The following is a 14,926-nucleotide window of genomic DNA, read 5'->3' as shown; positions in this document are numbered from 1 at the left end:
TAAATCTTCTCTCTGCTGCTCCCTTTAGGGCTTGCCACAGCAGGTCGTCTGTCTCCATCCCACTCCGTCCTCAGTATCCTGTCACGCCAACCCTCTGCATGTCCTTCACTGCATCCATGAATCTTCTCTTTGGTCTTCCTTTCTTCCTCCTGCCTGGCAGCTCCATCTCCATCCCATTATCCCTCCCTGTGCTAAATTAAATAGTAAAATATCACCATGTGGGGTAAGTGGCTGGTCAAAACAAGTTATATCACACAAAAGGTCTCAGCTTTAGCAACATTTTGATCCAACGCTCATCTTCTAGCCACTAGCCAAAAAATCGGGAGCATCAAAGATGACTTGCACCGAAGCCTCCGGGTTTATTCACAGGAGAGATGGCACCATCTACTGAGCAGAGACGGCTGCTGCAGATACTGTGTACGTCCACCAGCTTTATCGCTCTGTCAGATTTCCATTCATTGCTTTATGTCCAATCACGTCCAACTAATCTGTCAGCGTAGCTGTGTGTGGGCAACACTGATTCACAGCCTTTACAGTTAAAAATAGTTTTCTTTTGCTTCATTTCTGATGATTATTGCAACATCGAGAGTAAGAGACTGTGGTCATTGTGTGGTCATTGTGTGGTCACTGTGGTGGGTTCGTGTTATTTAAATATGCAAACCAATACTTGTAATGCACTTACATAAGAGAAATATGCGAAATGAAGTGAAGTGGGAGTCGTTGTATTATACAAGCCAAGTCGCAGTGATCTTTAATGTTTCGGCTGCTGGCACAAAAAGCGTGTGGTATCAATTGTATGACAGAAGTGAGGCAAGACAACATGTGAGGCCTTTTAAATGAAGTTTTACATTTTTTGTAAATAGCAGGCCTGGAGTCATCCGGCGTCTCTGCCTGTTAGAGAGTATGAGTCAAGCCCTGAAGCAACATTAACAGACAGGGAGGAACAAAACCCTCATATTCATGATGTGTCAGTGGAAATGAAAACAGTTAAACTGTGACAGCAAATTCAGAAACAAACTAAGCCTGCTCAGTAAAAACATTTATCACACAAGGTGTGCACGAGAGTTAAACTTAGTACCTGAACTCAGAAACATTAGATTAGAAAACAGCTTTTCACGATTTTCCTTATGGAAGTAATGAACACGATGTATTGAGATAAACAATTTGACTATTATTATGCTGTTTGATGATTAAACTCAGTTGACCCACCATAGCAGGCTGGAGCCCAACAATGATAGGAATTAGGAACCCCAGAGTCTAGATGGTGGTAATGAAGATGAAGGGGGGATGATAGAACAGCAGTGAGATTTACAGTAGACAGAATAGCGGCTGATTGGCTCACAGACGGTGGGCAAGAAAAAGACTGGAGTAGAGTAATGATTGAGTTTGCAAGCGTGGGAAAAGGGAAGTGATGAAGAGAACAGACTAGCAGCTTGAACACCCAGGAAAGCAGGTGGATGACTGATTACATCTCTTCCTTATTGAACTTACGCATAAGCTTCATTTAGATTCATGCTTGTATATGTTTATGTTAAGAATACATATTCTTACCCAAGGTGGCATGCTGTGACGTTTACAGAAACGCAAGCAGGGACGACCTCAACCCCCTCCAAAAACAGAACATCTTATAGAGTTGAGAAATACTATTATTTATATAGATGTCATCTAAATATTTGTTATTAGGTGACAATGAAGAGTGATGGAGGAATTTTTAGAAGCACTCCTTCAATAAAAGTAGCAATGAAACCACCTTACTACACATAAATCTGCATTATGTGCAAATTGCACTTAAAGTATCAAGAGTATTCTGCAGAACATTGTTCCCCATCAGTGTTATATGGATTACTGCTGTAGGTGTTGAAGGTTGAGCTGAATTTAAATGCTTCATATGCTGTTTAATAATGCATTATATTCTATAAAATCATACGTTTGCCCGGGCTGCTTTGTGAAGACCACTTATCTTTAAAAACAGGTTTTAATGAGCTCAGAAAATTAGACCTACACCTTGTTTAATGACAAAAGAATTACTGATGAATTAAAAAGTTTGTCCCCTGTCTAACACTGACTGTCAATACGTACAGGAGGATTAAAATCTTAATTAAAAATGAAGGTGCTGTGTTGGCAAAACAGCTGTTTAAACTGTCTGTCAATCAAATGATTTCTCATAAATACTAACCTGAAAGTGCAGAGCCTACATCTCTGACTTTTCTACATCACACGTTGGTCAAGGTGGTTCATATGAGGAAACTTATCTGTGAAGTTGATAAGTTACAGTCATTTACTTCTGTTCCCACACGGCCACTGATGGAAACTGATCTCAGAGCAGTGAAACCAGAGCAGTAGTTTGTCTAGCACATTGGTCCCCCATCGGTTTCACATCAAACCTGCTGGGTGCTTAGCTTGACAGGGTCCAGCTGTTGTTTACAGGACACACACATGTCCATGAAATCAAAGGAAGCTAAAGATTCCAGTGGCCCCACATAAAGCAGAGTTAAGCCTGCTTCCAGAAACAATAGCCAACTGCTGCCACAAGATTCACTAATTTTAAGGATGGATGCAAAATGACAGAATGTTTTATAACAACACAGTTTGAAATGAAAGCAGAAAGACTGATTTGACCTTGGAAAACTTTCTTTAATATCTATTTCTAGATTTCACCAGACAGGCAGTGCTTTTTTTTTTTTAAAAAAATGTCAATAGTTCTAGTTTATCTGTTATATTTAGCCAGCAGTTTACTTTCTTTATCCATACTAAGAACTGTAAGTGTTAGCTTCAACATTAGTTAATGATTTTGGATTTTTCAGCCAGCTATGTAGCTACTTTTCTGCAAGCTGTCAGGTCTGTTTAGCTAACAGTATTATCTGTTAGCTAAACAGGTTATCTGTTTAACCTGATTTTAGCTAATGATTACAGCAACGGTTTAATCTATAATTGTATCCAGTTGTTACAACTGCTCACCCCAATAACTGTATAGCATAATATTTTAGCTATTAACATCTATACATCTATTAACATCTGTATATATATATATATATATATATATATATATATGTATGTATGTGTGTATATATATATATATATATATATTTTATTTTATTTTATTTTATTTATTTTTTTTTGAGTTAACACATTCCTCAGTAGAAATACATGCACTGGGGGCGAGTGGAGACCCCTCCAAGATCGCAGTCGGTGGGGATACACGCTCCAACAGACTGGCCCAGTCCATGTCACCTCTATGTATATTTGATCTATGGAAAGCCACGTTAGGCTTTCCAGCACCCAGTGTATTCAGGTCTATGTAGTTTTGAATGTTTGGTTCTAGCTCACACAGCTTTGACAGGTGAAACTTATTCACTGTATTGAAGACTCACAGGTGAAGTTGAAAATACCATCTTTTGTATTTTTGTGCAGGCACGACTTTCTGGTGTAATACACTGTCCTGGCGTTGCAGATCTAGGGGTTCCAGTTAAGACGTGGTCAGCCTTCTAAAGAAAGTGGGAATCTCACCGAAATATTCAGTTACTTTGCTGTGTTTCTTGCCAGGACAAAGGCTCAAACCATCATCTTCTCCTGGTATCGAATACCAAGGGTCCTTCTGAAGTAAGCTTTAACAAGTAGGCTTGAATTGAGTAATTCAGAATCATGAAGTATGGATTGGCCTTGCAAAATCTGTAAATTTGCAACCTCCACTAAGGAAGAGCTGATGAAACATTATAGGTTACGCCATATCCCCAGTGTACAGCCTCTGCCATGTCCTTACCTAGATTGTTTTTGTTCATTTAAGTCATGGGGTAGCCTAAAATCACACATATCAAGGAAACACTCAACTCACTCAACAGTGAGAACCTCTGAAATACTCAGTTTCTGTTGCCAGTTCTGTAATGTGGGCACATTTTCCACTGAAAAAGAGTATTTTGAACACCTTCGTCAACATTTGAAAAAGCAAGAAACTGTGTCCTGTGTTTTCAAAAATTGTAGTTTCAGAACTAACATTTATGGAACATTTGCGTCACATAAACATCGCAAGCACACCCCCCACTCTTTAGATGAGTTTAAAGAAGACGTTTTAAAGAGGTTTGAAAAGCCTTTACAAACAGATCAGTGCAGCGATGTAGTTAATCAGGAGGGTGAACAATCTGACATTGAGGAGTTTAGAGATGATGATGTGAATGTACTGCCAAAGTTGATTGAAAGAAGCTTGGCTCATTTGATGTTGAAATTAGAGAGTTCATTTCATGTTCCCAACCAATGCATTGATGAGCTTGTAGAGTCGTTGCATTTTATTTGTCATTCAGCTTCCACTCCCATCATGAAAGACATTTTACAGTCCTGCTTGAAGAGACACAACTGTGAAGTTGATGAAGCCATTGTGTCTGAAATGGTGAACAACATATGTGTTGCTAACCCTGTTAGCGCTGCCCTTTGTGATGGTGGTCCTCTCTCTTCTGCCTTCAAAAGAAGAAAGTATTTTAATGAACACTTTTCTGTCGTGGAGCCGATTGAGTATATTCTTACTGGAGAGAGTAGCTTCCAGTATGTTCCCATTCTAAAGTCTTTACTTCAGGTTCTTAGCAGGAAAGATATACTAGACCTGATCTTGAGTGAAGCAGAGGCGCAGAGAACTGTGTACAACTCATTTCATGACGGCACCTTTTACAAAACCAACGAGTTGTTCTCAAAAAATGACCTTACAATTGCGCTAAATCTCTATGTGGATGACTTTGAGATTTGCAATCCTCTCGGTACATCCAGGAAAAAACACAAAATCACATCTGTATATTGGGTGTTAGCTGATGTCCCTTCATTGCTCAGATCTGAGCTAAACTCAATCTTCTTTGCACTGACGGCAAAACTTAAATATTTTCATGTTTTGTCTGGATATCCACCTGATGTGTTGCATGATCTCTTTGAAGGTGTAGTGCCCCTAGAAATAGCACTGTGCCTAAGACTATTCATTCACAACAAATACTTCACTGTTGAAGAGCTGAACAAATGCATCAAAGAGTTCCCCTATAAATGGTCGGAGAAAACCAATGCACCACAGCTTGTTCCTGTGAACTTTGCCCAACGGAAAAGTGTGGGGGGCAATGCCCACGAGAACTGGGCTTTGCTTCGTCTCTTGCCACTCATGGTTGGATCAAAAATCCCTGAGGCTGACCCAGCATGGGAATTGCTTCTTGTGCTTCGAGACATTGTTGAGCTTGTCGTGAATCAAGTGCACACAGAGGAGACCATTTGCTTCCTGGACAGTAAGATATCTGAGCATAAACACAGGTTTCTCATGGTTTTTCCAGAGCAACGCCTCATTCCAAAACACCATTTCCTAGAACATTATCCAGAACTTATCAGGGCTTATGGTCCTCTGGTGTCACTGTGGACAATGCGGTTTGAGGCAAAGCACAGCTTTTTCAAGCGTGTTGTCAGACATACTCGTAGTTTTAGAAATATTCTGCTGTCACTGGCCATGAAGCATCAGTTGTTGCTTGCTTATAACCAACATGATTCCAGAGCTGTCAGACCATTACTACAGGCTACAACACTGTCTACAATGGATGTTAGTGTGCTGCGAGAGGATATCCAAGAAGCACTGCAGGCTAAGTTTCCTGGTGAGACATGTGTCCAGATAGCCAAAAGTGTGTGTTACAGAGGCACCAAGTACACTAGTGGAATGATCCTGGCTTATGGTTCCACTGGTGGTCTACCAGATTTTGGGGAGTTGATCCAGATTGTGGTTTTGAAAGGCAATGTGGGATTCATAGTGAAAGGTGTAACTGCTTGGTCAATTGAACATCTGAGGAGCTATGTGCTTGAGAAAACTGGTCCAGTGAAAGTCATAGAGGCAGCTGAGTTATCAGACACGGTCCCCTTGATTTCTTACATTTGTGGCGGAACAACCATTATGACTCTTAAGTGCAGCATTTATGTTCCATAAATGATTTCCATACTTTGTGTGGAGATTTTCAGCTGAAAAAAGACAAACCCAAATCTCAGTCTTTCTACTATTTTCAGAGATGGCATATAGTTAATTGGCTCCTAGTTTCCATACATGGAGATCAAACTTTATTATATTATGCACTATTTAGCTGTTACTAAGAATTACAGAAACATGTCAAAAATTTGGTCTACAGGTTACCTAATGTCACAACCGTCTCAACTTCGAGTGATCCTTGCAGATCATGATGTCCGTAAAGTTACCATCTGGAATCCCAGAAACGGTGGATGACCTTTATTCAGCCATCCGTGATACCTTTTCCATTACAAGAGACTTCTGTCTTCACTGTAAAGATGCTGATTTTGGTGATGAGTTTTTTACCCTTGTTTCGACAACTGACCTTAAGGACAAGGACACAATCAAGATTGTGTTTCTCCAGGACCAGGAGCCTACAATAACCTTGACCTTAAGTGATGTGACCAACGTGACTGATAATCCATCTGAGGAGGACTCTGTTGACACCTCATCTGTGTCAACTAATGACACCCTGATTCTTTCCGCATCTGAAGATAGTCCAGGGCACCGTTACCAGCACTGGCCTGTTCAGTTTCAGATTCCCAGCTTTTCTGACCTCACAGAGATCCAAATTCGGTCAGCCAACGAGCACTTCCAAAAAGATGGGACTCTTCTCCCTACAAAAGATTTAATTCCACTGCTTCCTGACATCCTTAGAAAACTAGCAGAAGCTATTTATAAGTATACTGCTTATCCATCCAGTCTGCAGATCAGTGAGGTTGCAGAGGTCCTGACTCTAAAGCATCCCTGCCTGAAAGAGCCAGGGTCCTTCAATGGATGCTATGGGTGGGCGCAACGTCTAAAGTACAAGATGAACAATTTCAGAAGCAAGCTTAGAGGTCTCGGCTGCCCTGAAGTTGAAGTAAACTCACTTAAGAGGAAAATAACATGTGACCAATACCCGGCAAAGAATGTCAAAAAACCAAAGAAGGCTGAGGTGAACTACCTACCCCCTCATGCTCAAGGTGAAACTAGTGAAAGTTTGGAAAAAGAGAGAATCGAGCTACTGAGTGAAGTGATGAAAAGGGACAACTCCAGAGTGGTAGCTCAGAAAATGGACAAGATGTTCAGCCTTCGTCGGGAGGAAATAGTGAAAGAGGCCCCTGCCATCAGTGACTTCATGAAGCGCTGGCCTGCTCTTTTTAGCGAGGTACAGGTGAGATAAAATGTTTATTAAACCAGTGTTTTTGTGTTGTGGATTGATGAAATTACAAATTAAAGTCAGATAAATAAAAAATTTAGAAATGCATATATTTACACCTAATACATTTAAATGTTTACAAATGCACATTTGGATTTTCATTTATGAATTATTTATACTTATGTCTCTTGTTGTATTTTATTCTGGCGTTCCCTGCAGATATGTGAAGAATTTAAGAGGATAACAACAGTCAGCCTTGAATCAACCTTTCTGGCCAGGCTTGACCAATGCACCCCAAAACTGATGGCCTTGACCCTGTCAAAAGGAGGAGCTGCAGGTCTGAGGATGAGGCAGATTAAGGACATGCTTCTGCAGGTATAATGAATAACTTTATGAATAGAATTTATTTATGAATCTTTATTTGCCTTACGTTTTTCATGTCAAATGTTGATATGGCTGCTTTGAACAAGGTCCATTGTATACTAACACTATTTTTTTCCAAAATTGTTCATATTTTGGTTACACTTGCATCTAGGGCAGGGCAAAAGAAGAAAATATGTCGTCTGTACAATATACACTGTTTATTATTTTTAAATAAAGCTCTATGATTTACATAAAGTGTTTCACACGCGCAAGCACGTTAACAATACATAACATGGAGGAAGACTGTATCTGTGCCAGTTACATTGTAATTGAATGAATGGATATTTATTGTTATTATACAAGTTCAGAGCACAAGTACAACAAAATGTATCTTTATTTTAGTGTTTTTACTTATGAAGAAGGAATGTCCAGGTGACAAGCGCAGCGTTTGTCAGATCTCCGCAGAGTGAGACAGCCATGCCCCCCACTGTGTGCGGAGTAAGCAGGTCCCAAACAATAAGAAACTCAGGAGAATAGCCAGATCACCTTTTCCACCTTATTCCAAATGATCTTTTTTATTATTTAATTTAAAAAAAATGCTTTATCATTATGGATATCATTTTCAGTATATGAAGTAAGCTACTTACATCTGATTTTTTTTAACACATCTATTTTTTTCTATCAATCAGGACAACACAGTTGAAAAGCACAGAGAAATTGCTATTCACTGCCTCATAGTCTATCTTGGAGAGAAGGAGGAGGATCTTTTCAAACAATACAGCGTAAGTACTTGAGTTGGTTTTTAATTTTTTGTTTAGTTTTGAATGCATGTCTCTGTAGGGTCTTTGTGTTTTGTTCATTGGATTTTCTGTTCAGGGTTGAGTATTTAAGTCATTCAGTGCCATAGACGTCTTTAGACCTCAAAATGAATCCGAACGCTCAGTGCCATAGACGCCTCTTGAGCTCTTTATTGAATTGAGAAGGTGGTGGAGTTGATTACATGGATAAAATCCCACCAGCGTGACAGTCGGCTCTACTGAGAACGAGTATTGTGGCGCGATTTTTGATCCAGCTCGTCATTTCGAGCTTGAGGTGTCTGCAGCCTGACGTCATGGTTTTTCTAGCGATTCCAGTGAACATGAACCGGATTTATCTGACCAGTATCTCCTGTTAGAAACTTCTGAAGGCAGCAGGGACCAGAATAATGAACGATTTGCTGCATAAAACACACAGAAATTGTTGATAGACGAACCGATGACCGGGTGGGGGGTGAACAGACTAAGTCGCGCACTGACTTGTGCACATGCGGGAGTAACACACACACACAGACTCTCTGAATCATAAATCAGTCGCTTTTTTCTTATATATTTTTCAAATGTTGAAATTGTCTATAAACAACTATTTTTATACACAAAATAATCTGCCAAAAGTACATTTCTACAGGTGATTTTTTTACTTTCATAGTAGTAAAACATAGTTGAGATGTTGCATGAATCATTGAAACACGAAATATTTACATCAAAGTCACTGAAAAACCTATTTACACAAAGCGCTTTTGATCCAGAAACAGGTGTTTTGTCATGAAAGTTTCTCTTTTCTACTGCAGATTTCTAAATAACAGAGGTAGAAACATTTTTTTTTGCTGCTGAAAGAAGAGAGACTCATTTTTGTCATGGTGGTTTCAGAATTCACATAGTCATAGAACAAAATATTCTGTGAGCCTTCAAAATCAGTGAAAAAGCTAAATATCTCTGGCACTGAGGGGGGTATGAAATCTGAGAGTGGCTGGCACTGAATGAGTTAAGGGACATTCCAACCCTAAGTGAAGATATGTCTATTGCCATGTATAAGTGAGAAAAAAGCATTTCAGAATTACAATCCGAAGATGTTTATTGCCATTGTCATTGAACATAATTTGCTGAATAGAAACCTGTTTCCGTGATAAGGTGCAACATAAACACACAGGATAAAAAATTTTGTAGCCAGCGCAGTCATTTTCCTGATCTGGCAGCAGCTTTAGCAGAGCATAAACAATGGAAGTGAATGGCAGGTACTAGCATTTTGTGTGCAAAAGTGATTAAAATCACTCAATAATGATGCCAAGTATTCCTGGGGAGCTCAACAATCATGCTGACTGCAAATGAAAAGTATGAATTGACATGAAGGATTTTCAGGAGCCGATTTAGACTTGGGACTACATTACAACAAAGCACTGCTGTAAGCCTCCACATGGTTATAACACAGCAGTTGAAGCCACTGCCGACCAGTGTCTATAAACCAACATGCTATTTGTGCAATATTTCTTCAACAAATCAAAGACCCATCCATTGTTACTGCAGCTTACTATGCTTGTATAGTAGTGGCTGTGTGTGTTTGTTTATGGAAGCTGGAGGCTTTTTCAACTGTTGCGTTATATCCATGCACCATGCAGTGGATGTTTACAGCGGTGTTTGTTGTAACTGCAATGTAGTCTCAAGTCTAAATCAGCTTCTGCAAATCTTCCGTGTTACTTTTGCACTTTTCATTTGCCGTGAATATGATTACTGAGCTCCCAAGAAATATTTGTTTTCATTACTGAGTCATTTTAATCACTTTTGCACACAACATGCTAGCACCTGCTATTCACTTCCATTGTTTATGCTCTGCTAAAGCAAATGGATTGCTTCCGGATCAGGAGAATTAGTGTGCTGTTTACAAAAGGCTTGTTTCTCACTTTCTAACTGTGGCAATATGGCAATAGATAAAATTTCACTTAGAAGTGGAATAACCCTTAAAAATGATTTATTAGATTTTCTTTTCAAAGTGGAAAAACAAAACTGTGAAAAACAAGACATTTTTTATTTTAAACTTTGGATTATGGTTTAATTTAGCTTTTAAAAATTACAGAATGACAAAGTAAAATCACTGAAAAACACAAAAGACAACCTGTTTTAGCTTATTTTCCTACCTGTAGTAGTTCATTCCCTTATGCACGTCATCCTGAAGTGCTTGAGCTATGTATTTTATACATCCTAACATTTAATTTCTCCTACAAGGATGAGGAGGAGCTCAACGCAGACCTTGCAATGCAAATCATGAAGATTGATATCATTGGTGATGGGCCTGCAACCATCATCGTTGAGGGATCCAAGATCCTGGAGAGGATTGATGTTGCCAGATCCTGTGCTTTGATGATGGGAGTAATCTACGCTCTGAACCTTACCTATCCCAAGCAGCTGAAATTTACCTTTGAGGTATTTCAAAAGCTATGCCTTGAGCTTGATGGACAAAAAGCCAGCTCTAAAGTAATGAATCTTAAGTTTGGTATTTTCTAGAGCAGACTTGATAGACCATTCGTGAGTGAGTTTCACAAAAACCTTATTCCTGCATTTCTGGCACTACTTCATTGTGTTTTACTAAATTTTAAAGCGCTGTTCTTAAGTCTTCTGAGTTAATGTTTTGCCGTGTCTTAAATGCTGTTATTTGCACATTTTTAAGGAATGCGTTTAATTTCTCCCATGACCTGTGTTCTGAGGGTACTGGTGTGTTTTAAAGTTTGTGTAATGCCCTCTTTAGCTGGCCTTAATCTTGAGGGTGAAAAGTCAAATATAGAAGAGAATCAAGAATACTTTGTAAGAGTGCTGACAAAGTTGAATGAAAGAAGCTTTGCTCATTTTATGTTTAAATTAGTGCATTTAATGTATAGCAGCCTGTCATCTTTTGTTTTGACTCACTGTCACATGTTAAAGTAAAAAAAAGAGGATTCAAGTAGTAGGTTGTATTACAATTTTAATACACAGTTCCTTAAGTTTCAGCGGGCAATTTGTGTTCTAGGAAACTGAAGCCCACAAATCTTGCACTTCGCACGCACGTTAAAGAATTGTGATGTTTGTTATTGTAATTAAATGGGTCTAACTCATTTGAATACATCTGTCTGAATTTCTATTCTTTCTGAGCACCAGGTACGAGTCCCTTAGCTGATGTCCAGGTATTTGGCATCACATCTGCCGCATTCAAACAAATACACACAACATCCATTTCTTTTTCTGAAGGTCATGACACAAGAGCACACACAGCGCATGTTAAGGCTGACCTTCGTTTGGGGAAAAAAGTGATCGACAAGTTTCTAAGGTCTTAGAACCTTGACTTCTTTGTGGGCAGGCACCACCATGCATGAGCCTGCCCACGCGGTAGTCATGGTTATAAGACACAGCCAAATGATCAAGGTTGTATTTTGGAGCGACTTAGCCTGCTGGGAAACAGGTAAATGCCCTTATAGAATCTCCCGTAGAACCAAAAAATTACTACACTGTAACCAAAATATCATATTTGACCAACATAAATACTATTTATGCCGACAGTTAAGTTCATTTTAATTATAAATGTGTTTTATTTTGATCAAAAAGTTACTTCAACATACATAAATATAATCTTGGATCAACTTAAATTCCTGTGTATTTGTTGACAATTATTAAGTTCATGTTACTCAGAATGTGTTTTTTTTTTTTTTGTGGCCAAAAAGTAACTTCACTATACATAAAATTCACGTTGGATCAACTTAAATTTTTGTGTTCTAGTCGAAAATTATTAAGTTAATTTTACTTAAGAATGTGTTTAATTGTGGCCAAAAAAGTAACTTCACCATACTCAAAAATATTGCTTTGAATTAATGTTATTCTGCCAGAAGTTGGCTTAACTCAAAAATTCTAGTGGAAAACGTTAACATGTTTTTTTTTATTTGAATCAGTGTTTTATTTATTAGAGTGTATGATTTAAACAGGCAAATGTTCAGCATTCAAACTACAGTCAAACAATAGTCAAACCAGATGTTTCCCGTTATGTAGATATCAGCTAGTCAAGTACAAACCTTACACAGCATGTTAACAAACCGTGAAAAAAGCCACACAAAAAATGAATGATTGCTGGTAACGGTTTCTATACATTAGTATGTACGAAGGGTATGTTGTGACTTACCTTCAAAATTACAGCGGTCCCTCGCTAATAACGCAGTTCACCTTTCACCTCGCTGTTTCGCAGATTTTTTAGTGCAAGTTTGCATGCTTATTTTACATGACATTGTGTCCTGCGTCCTGATCGCTGCAGACGATCTCCTCCGTGACGTCTCTCCTGTACAGTACAGAATCGCTGCATCAATCGCTAGCAGTGTGACTCTGAAGTGCAGTGCTGTATGTCCACGATGTCCACGAAACATTTTGCACCGTCAAAAAATAAAATTGGCTACTTGATTTCACCTATTGCTGGTTATTTTTATAACATAACACCCGCGATAAACGAGGGACAGCTGAGAAATATAACATTTGAATCCATTTTCTCTTTTGCTCTGAGGCGCGGGGGAAAAATATCGACAAGTCAATGAACATCATTTACAGATATATTGGGTAAATGCCCGAGACATCTATAGAAATGTAAATCGCCGCTTGATTCATTCATTTGCTTAACTTGTTTTGGACCGTAAACAAGGCGTGAATAGGACACCGGAAACAAAGCTCCCCACTGAAGTAGCATATGCTAACGTGCACATAGTCAATTAAAAGAATTCTGTTTTCGTGGATGCCTGGATGTTAAACTTAATTGTTACACCTGGTAAAGCAGCAACGCTGATCATTTTATTAAAGATGAAAGAATTTCGACCGTTTTTACCTCTCAGTGATGCCACAGTGTTCCTTTGACTTCGGGACCTGAAGCAGACGAAGGTTTGAACCCAGATTACTCCGCGAGGCTCCTGACTACGGTAGCCATAATGTTCTGACCATCCATCAAACGGTGCAGCTTCATTGCTTACCAAAGTCGTATTAAAACAATTTTTGACAGATTTTTGAGCACCGTGTAGCACATAAAATCGGTTCGAGGTCAATAAGCACAACCAGAATTCATACATAAGGCGCACCGGATTATAAGGCGCGCTGTCAGTTTTTGAGAAAATTAAAGGATTTTGAGTGCGCCTTATGGTCTGAAAATTACAGTACAAATATCCTGTCACATTTGATCTCTGTGAGGTCAGAGGTCAAATTTACAAATGAATACCTCTTATCTGTGACCTACTCCTACATAAGGTTTGTGTAATCAGAGTAAAACGTCTGTATGTTTTAATACAATAGTTGCTACTAAAATCTTTGACTTTGAAAACAATGACAAACAAACACGTTCAGTCTAAGCTGAAAATGTATACATTTGTGTGACAATGAAAACACGCAAAATTCACAATATAATTTTTTTGGATCTTTTTATTGATTTTAAAAAAAATTTAGAGTGCCCTCATAAGTTGTGTATTAGATGGCACAAAACAAAACCCCAATAATTTGACAATTCCCTCTGAGCAAGCACTAGGCGACGGTGGGGAGTAAAAACTTCCTTTTAACAGGGAGAAAACTCCGGCAGAACCAGGCTCAGTGAGGAACGGCCATCTGCCTCGACCGGTCAAGGGTTTTTAAAATGACTCAATTAGATGTTAAATAAATTGAAACTGAAAATACAACGTCCAGATGAACAAAATCTACTTTTAGGGACTTATATAACAGTAACCAAGTATTTTCTGCCTGCGAACAATACAGTAAGACCCGCAGAGAGAAAGAAGCTTGTCATGAAATATTCACCTTCCGATACAGTGATGGCATGCTCCCTGAAAACCTTTACAATTATATTATCTGCATATTCATGGTCTAATTCCATGAATGTCAGTATGACATCTGGCTCTTTCCATTTCTGTAATAAAGAGCTGTAAACCATATCACTGATGAGTATCACATTATCAACTTTGATTTTTTTAAGTCTAGGCCAGATTTTTATGAACAATCGTTGGGTGATGGCATCAACTTTTTCAGTACAGGAAGGTGAACTGGCATTTTTGATGACGCGCGTCACCACCTTCTTGATACAGGCTTCCACAGATAACCTGTATTTTTCAGCCTCTTCAGCATCACACAGGGCTGGATTCTGCATAGTGTCGATCAGGTGATTTTTAATGATATTGACCGTCAGTTTTCTCAACACTGGGTCCTCGTCGTTCAATAACATCTTTAATTTTTTTTCTTTACAGAATGTTTTCTGACGTAGCTCTTGGTAAATGGCCCTGTCGAGATCTTTCAGTTTTTTTTCATGTATATGCAGATCTTTGATTGTGTCGTCAGACAACACGTGTTTTAAAAGATACCTGTGGAGTTTTTTAGAAGGTTTGTAGTGCGATTTCTTTGCAGCCCGTGTGAGCACAGCATCAATGAGTGCGCTCACACGTTGTTCTTCATCATCATCATAATCGCTGACACTAATGCCAGATGATGATTTTTTCTCCAGTATTGGAAATATATTACTTTTAAATTCTTCTAAAAGTGTTTCAGAAATGGCTGTAGTTTGTTCGTCCTCATCATCCTGGGCTCTAAACCACGAGAAGAACCTTGCCAATAGGTTTCTTTTTTTAC

General features: G+C 38.8%; 2 protein-coding genes across 5 annotated transcripts in view; both read left to right on the top strand.

Annotated features, from left to right (window-relative positions):
* The window catches only part of LOC146492840 (uncharacterized), a 51,715-nt gene extending 49,588 nt beyond the window's left edge, over positions 1-2,127 (top strand). The window contains exons 8-9 of the mRNA XM_085149298.1: positions 29-223; positions 305-2,127. Of these exons, the coding sequence (XP_085005424.1) occupies positions 29-223; positions 305-391 (282 nt within the window). The 3' untranslated portion in view covers positions 392-2,127. The remainder of the gene's footprint in view (positions 1-28; positions 224-304) is intronic.
* Positions 305-14,926, top strand: part of LOC146492837 (uncharacterized) — a 33,393-nt gene continuing 18,771 nt past the window's right edge. Inside the window, exons 1-5 of one of the 4 annotated variants that reach the window (XM_085149302.1) lie at positions 305-417; positions 6,129-7,163; positions 7,368-7,523; positions 8,201-8,293; positions 10,547-10,744. In XM_085149302.1, the coding sequence (XP_085005428.1) occupies positions 6,177-7,163; positions 7,368-7,523; positions 8,201-8,293; positions 10,547-10,744 (1,434 nt within the window). In that variant the 5' untranslated portion in view covers positions 305-417; positions 6,129-6,176. Of the gene's footprint in view, positions 418-3,109; positions 3,601-6,128; positions 7,164-7,367; positions 7,524-8,200; positions 8,294-10,546; positions 10,745-14,926 lie in introns of those variants that run through there. The other 3 variants (XM_085149301.1, XM_085149303.1, XM_085149300.1) reach the window with 3 other exon arrangements.

Source organism: Neolamprologus multifasciatus, chromosome 22 (genome assembly GCF_963576455.1).
Source record: "Neolamprologus multifasciatus chromosome 22, fNeoMul1.2, whole genome shotgun sequence".
Taxonomy (NCBI): domain Eukaryota; kingdom Metazoa; phylum Chordata; class Actinopteri; order Cichliformes; family Cichlidae; genus Neolamprologus; species Neolamprologus multifasciatus.
This window is presented reverse-complemented; position numbering and strand designations above follow the sequence as displayed.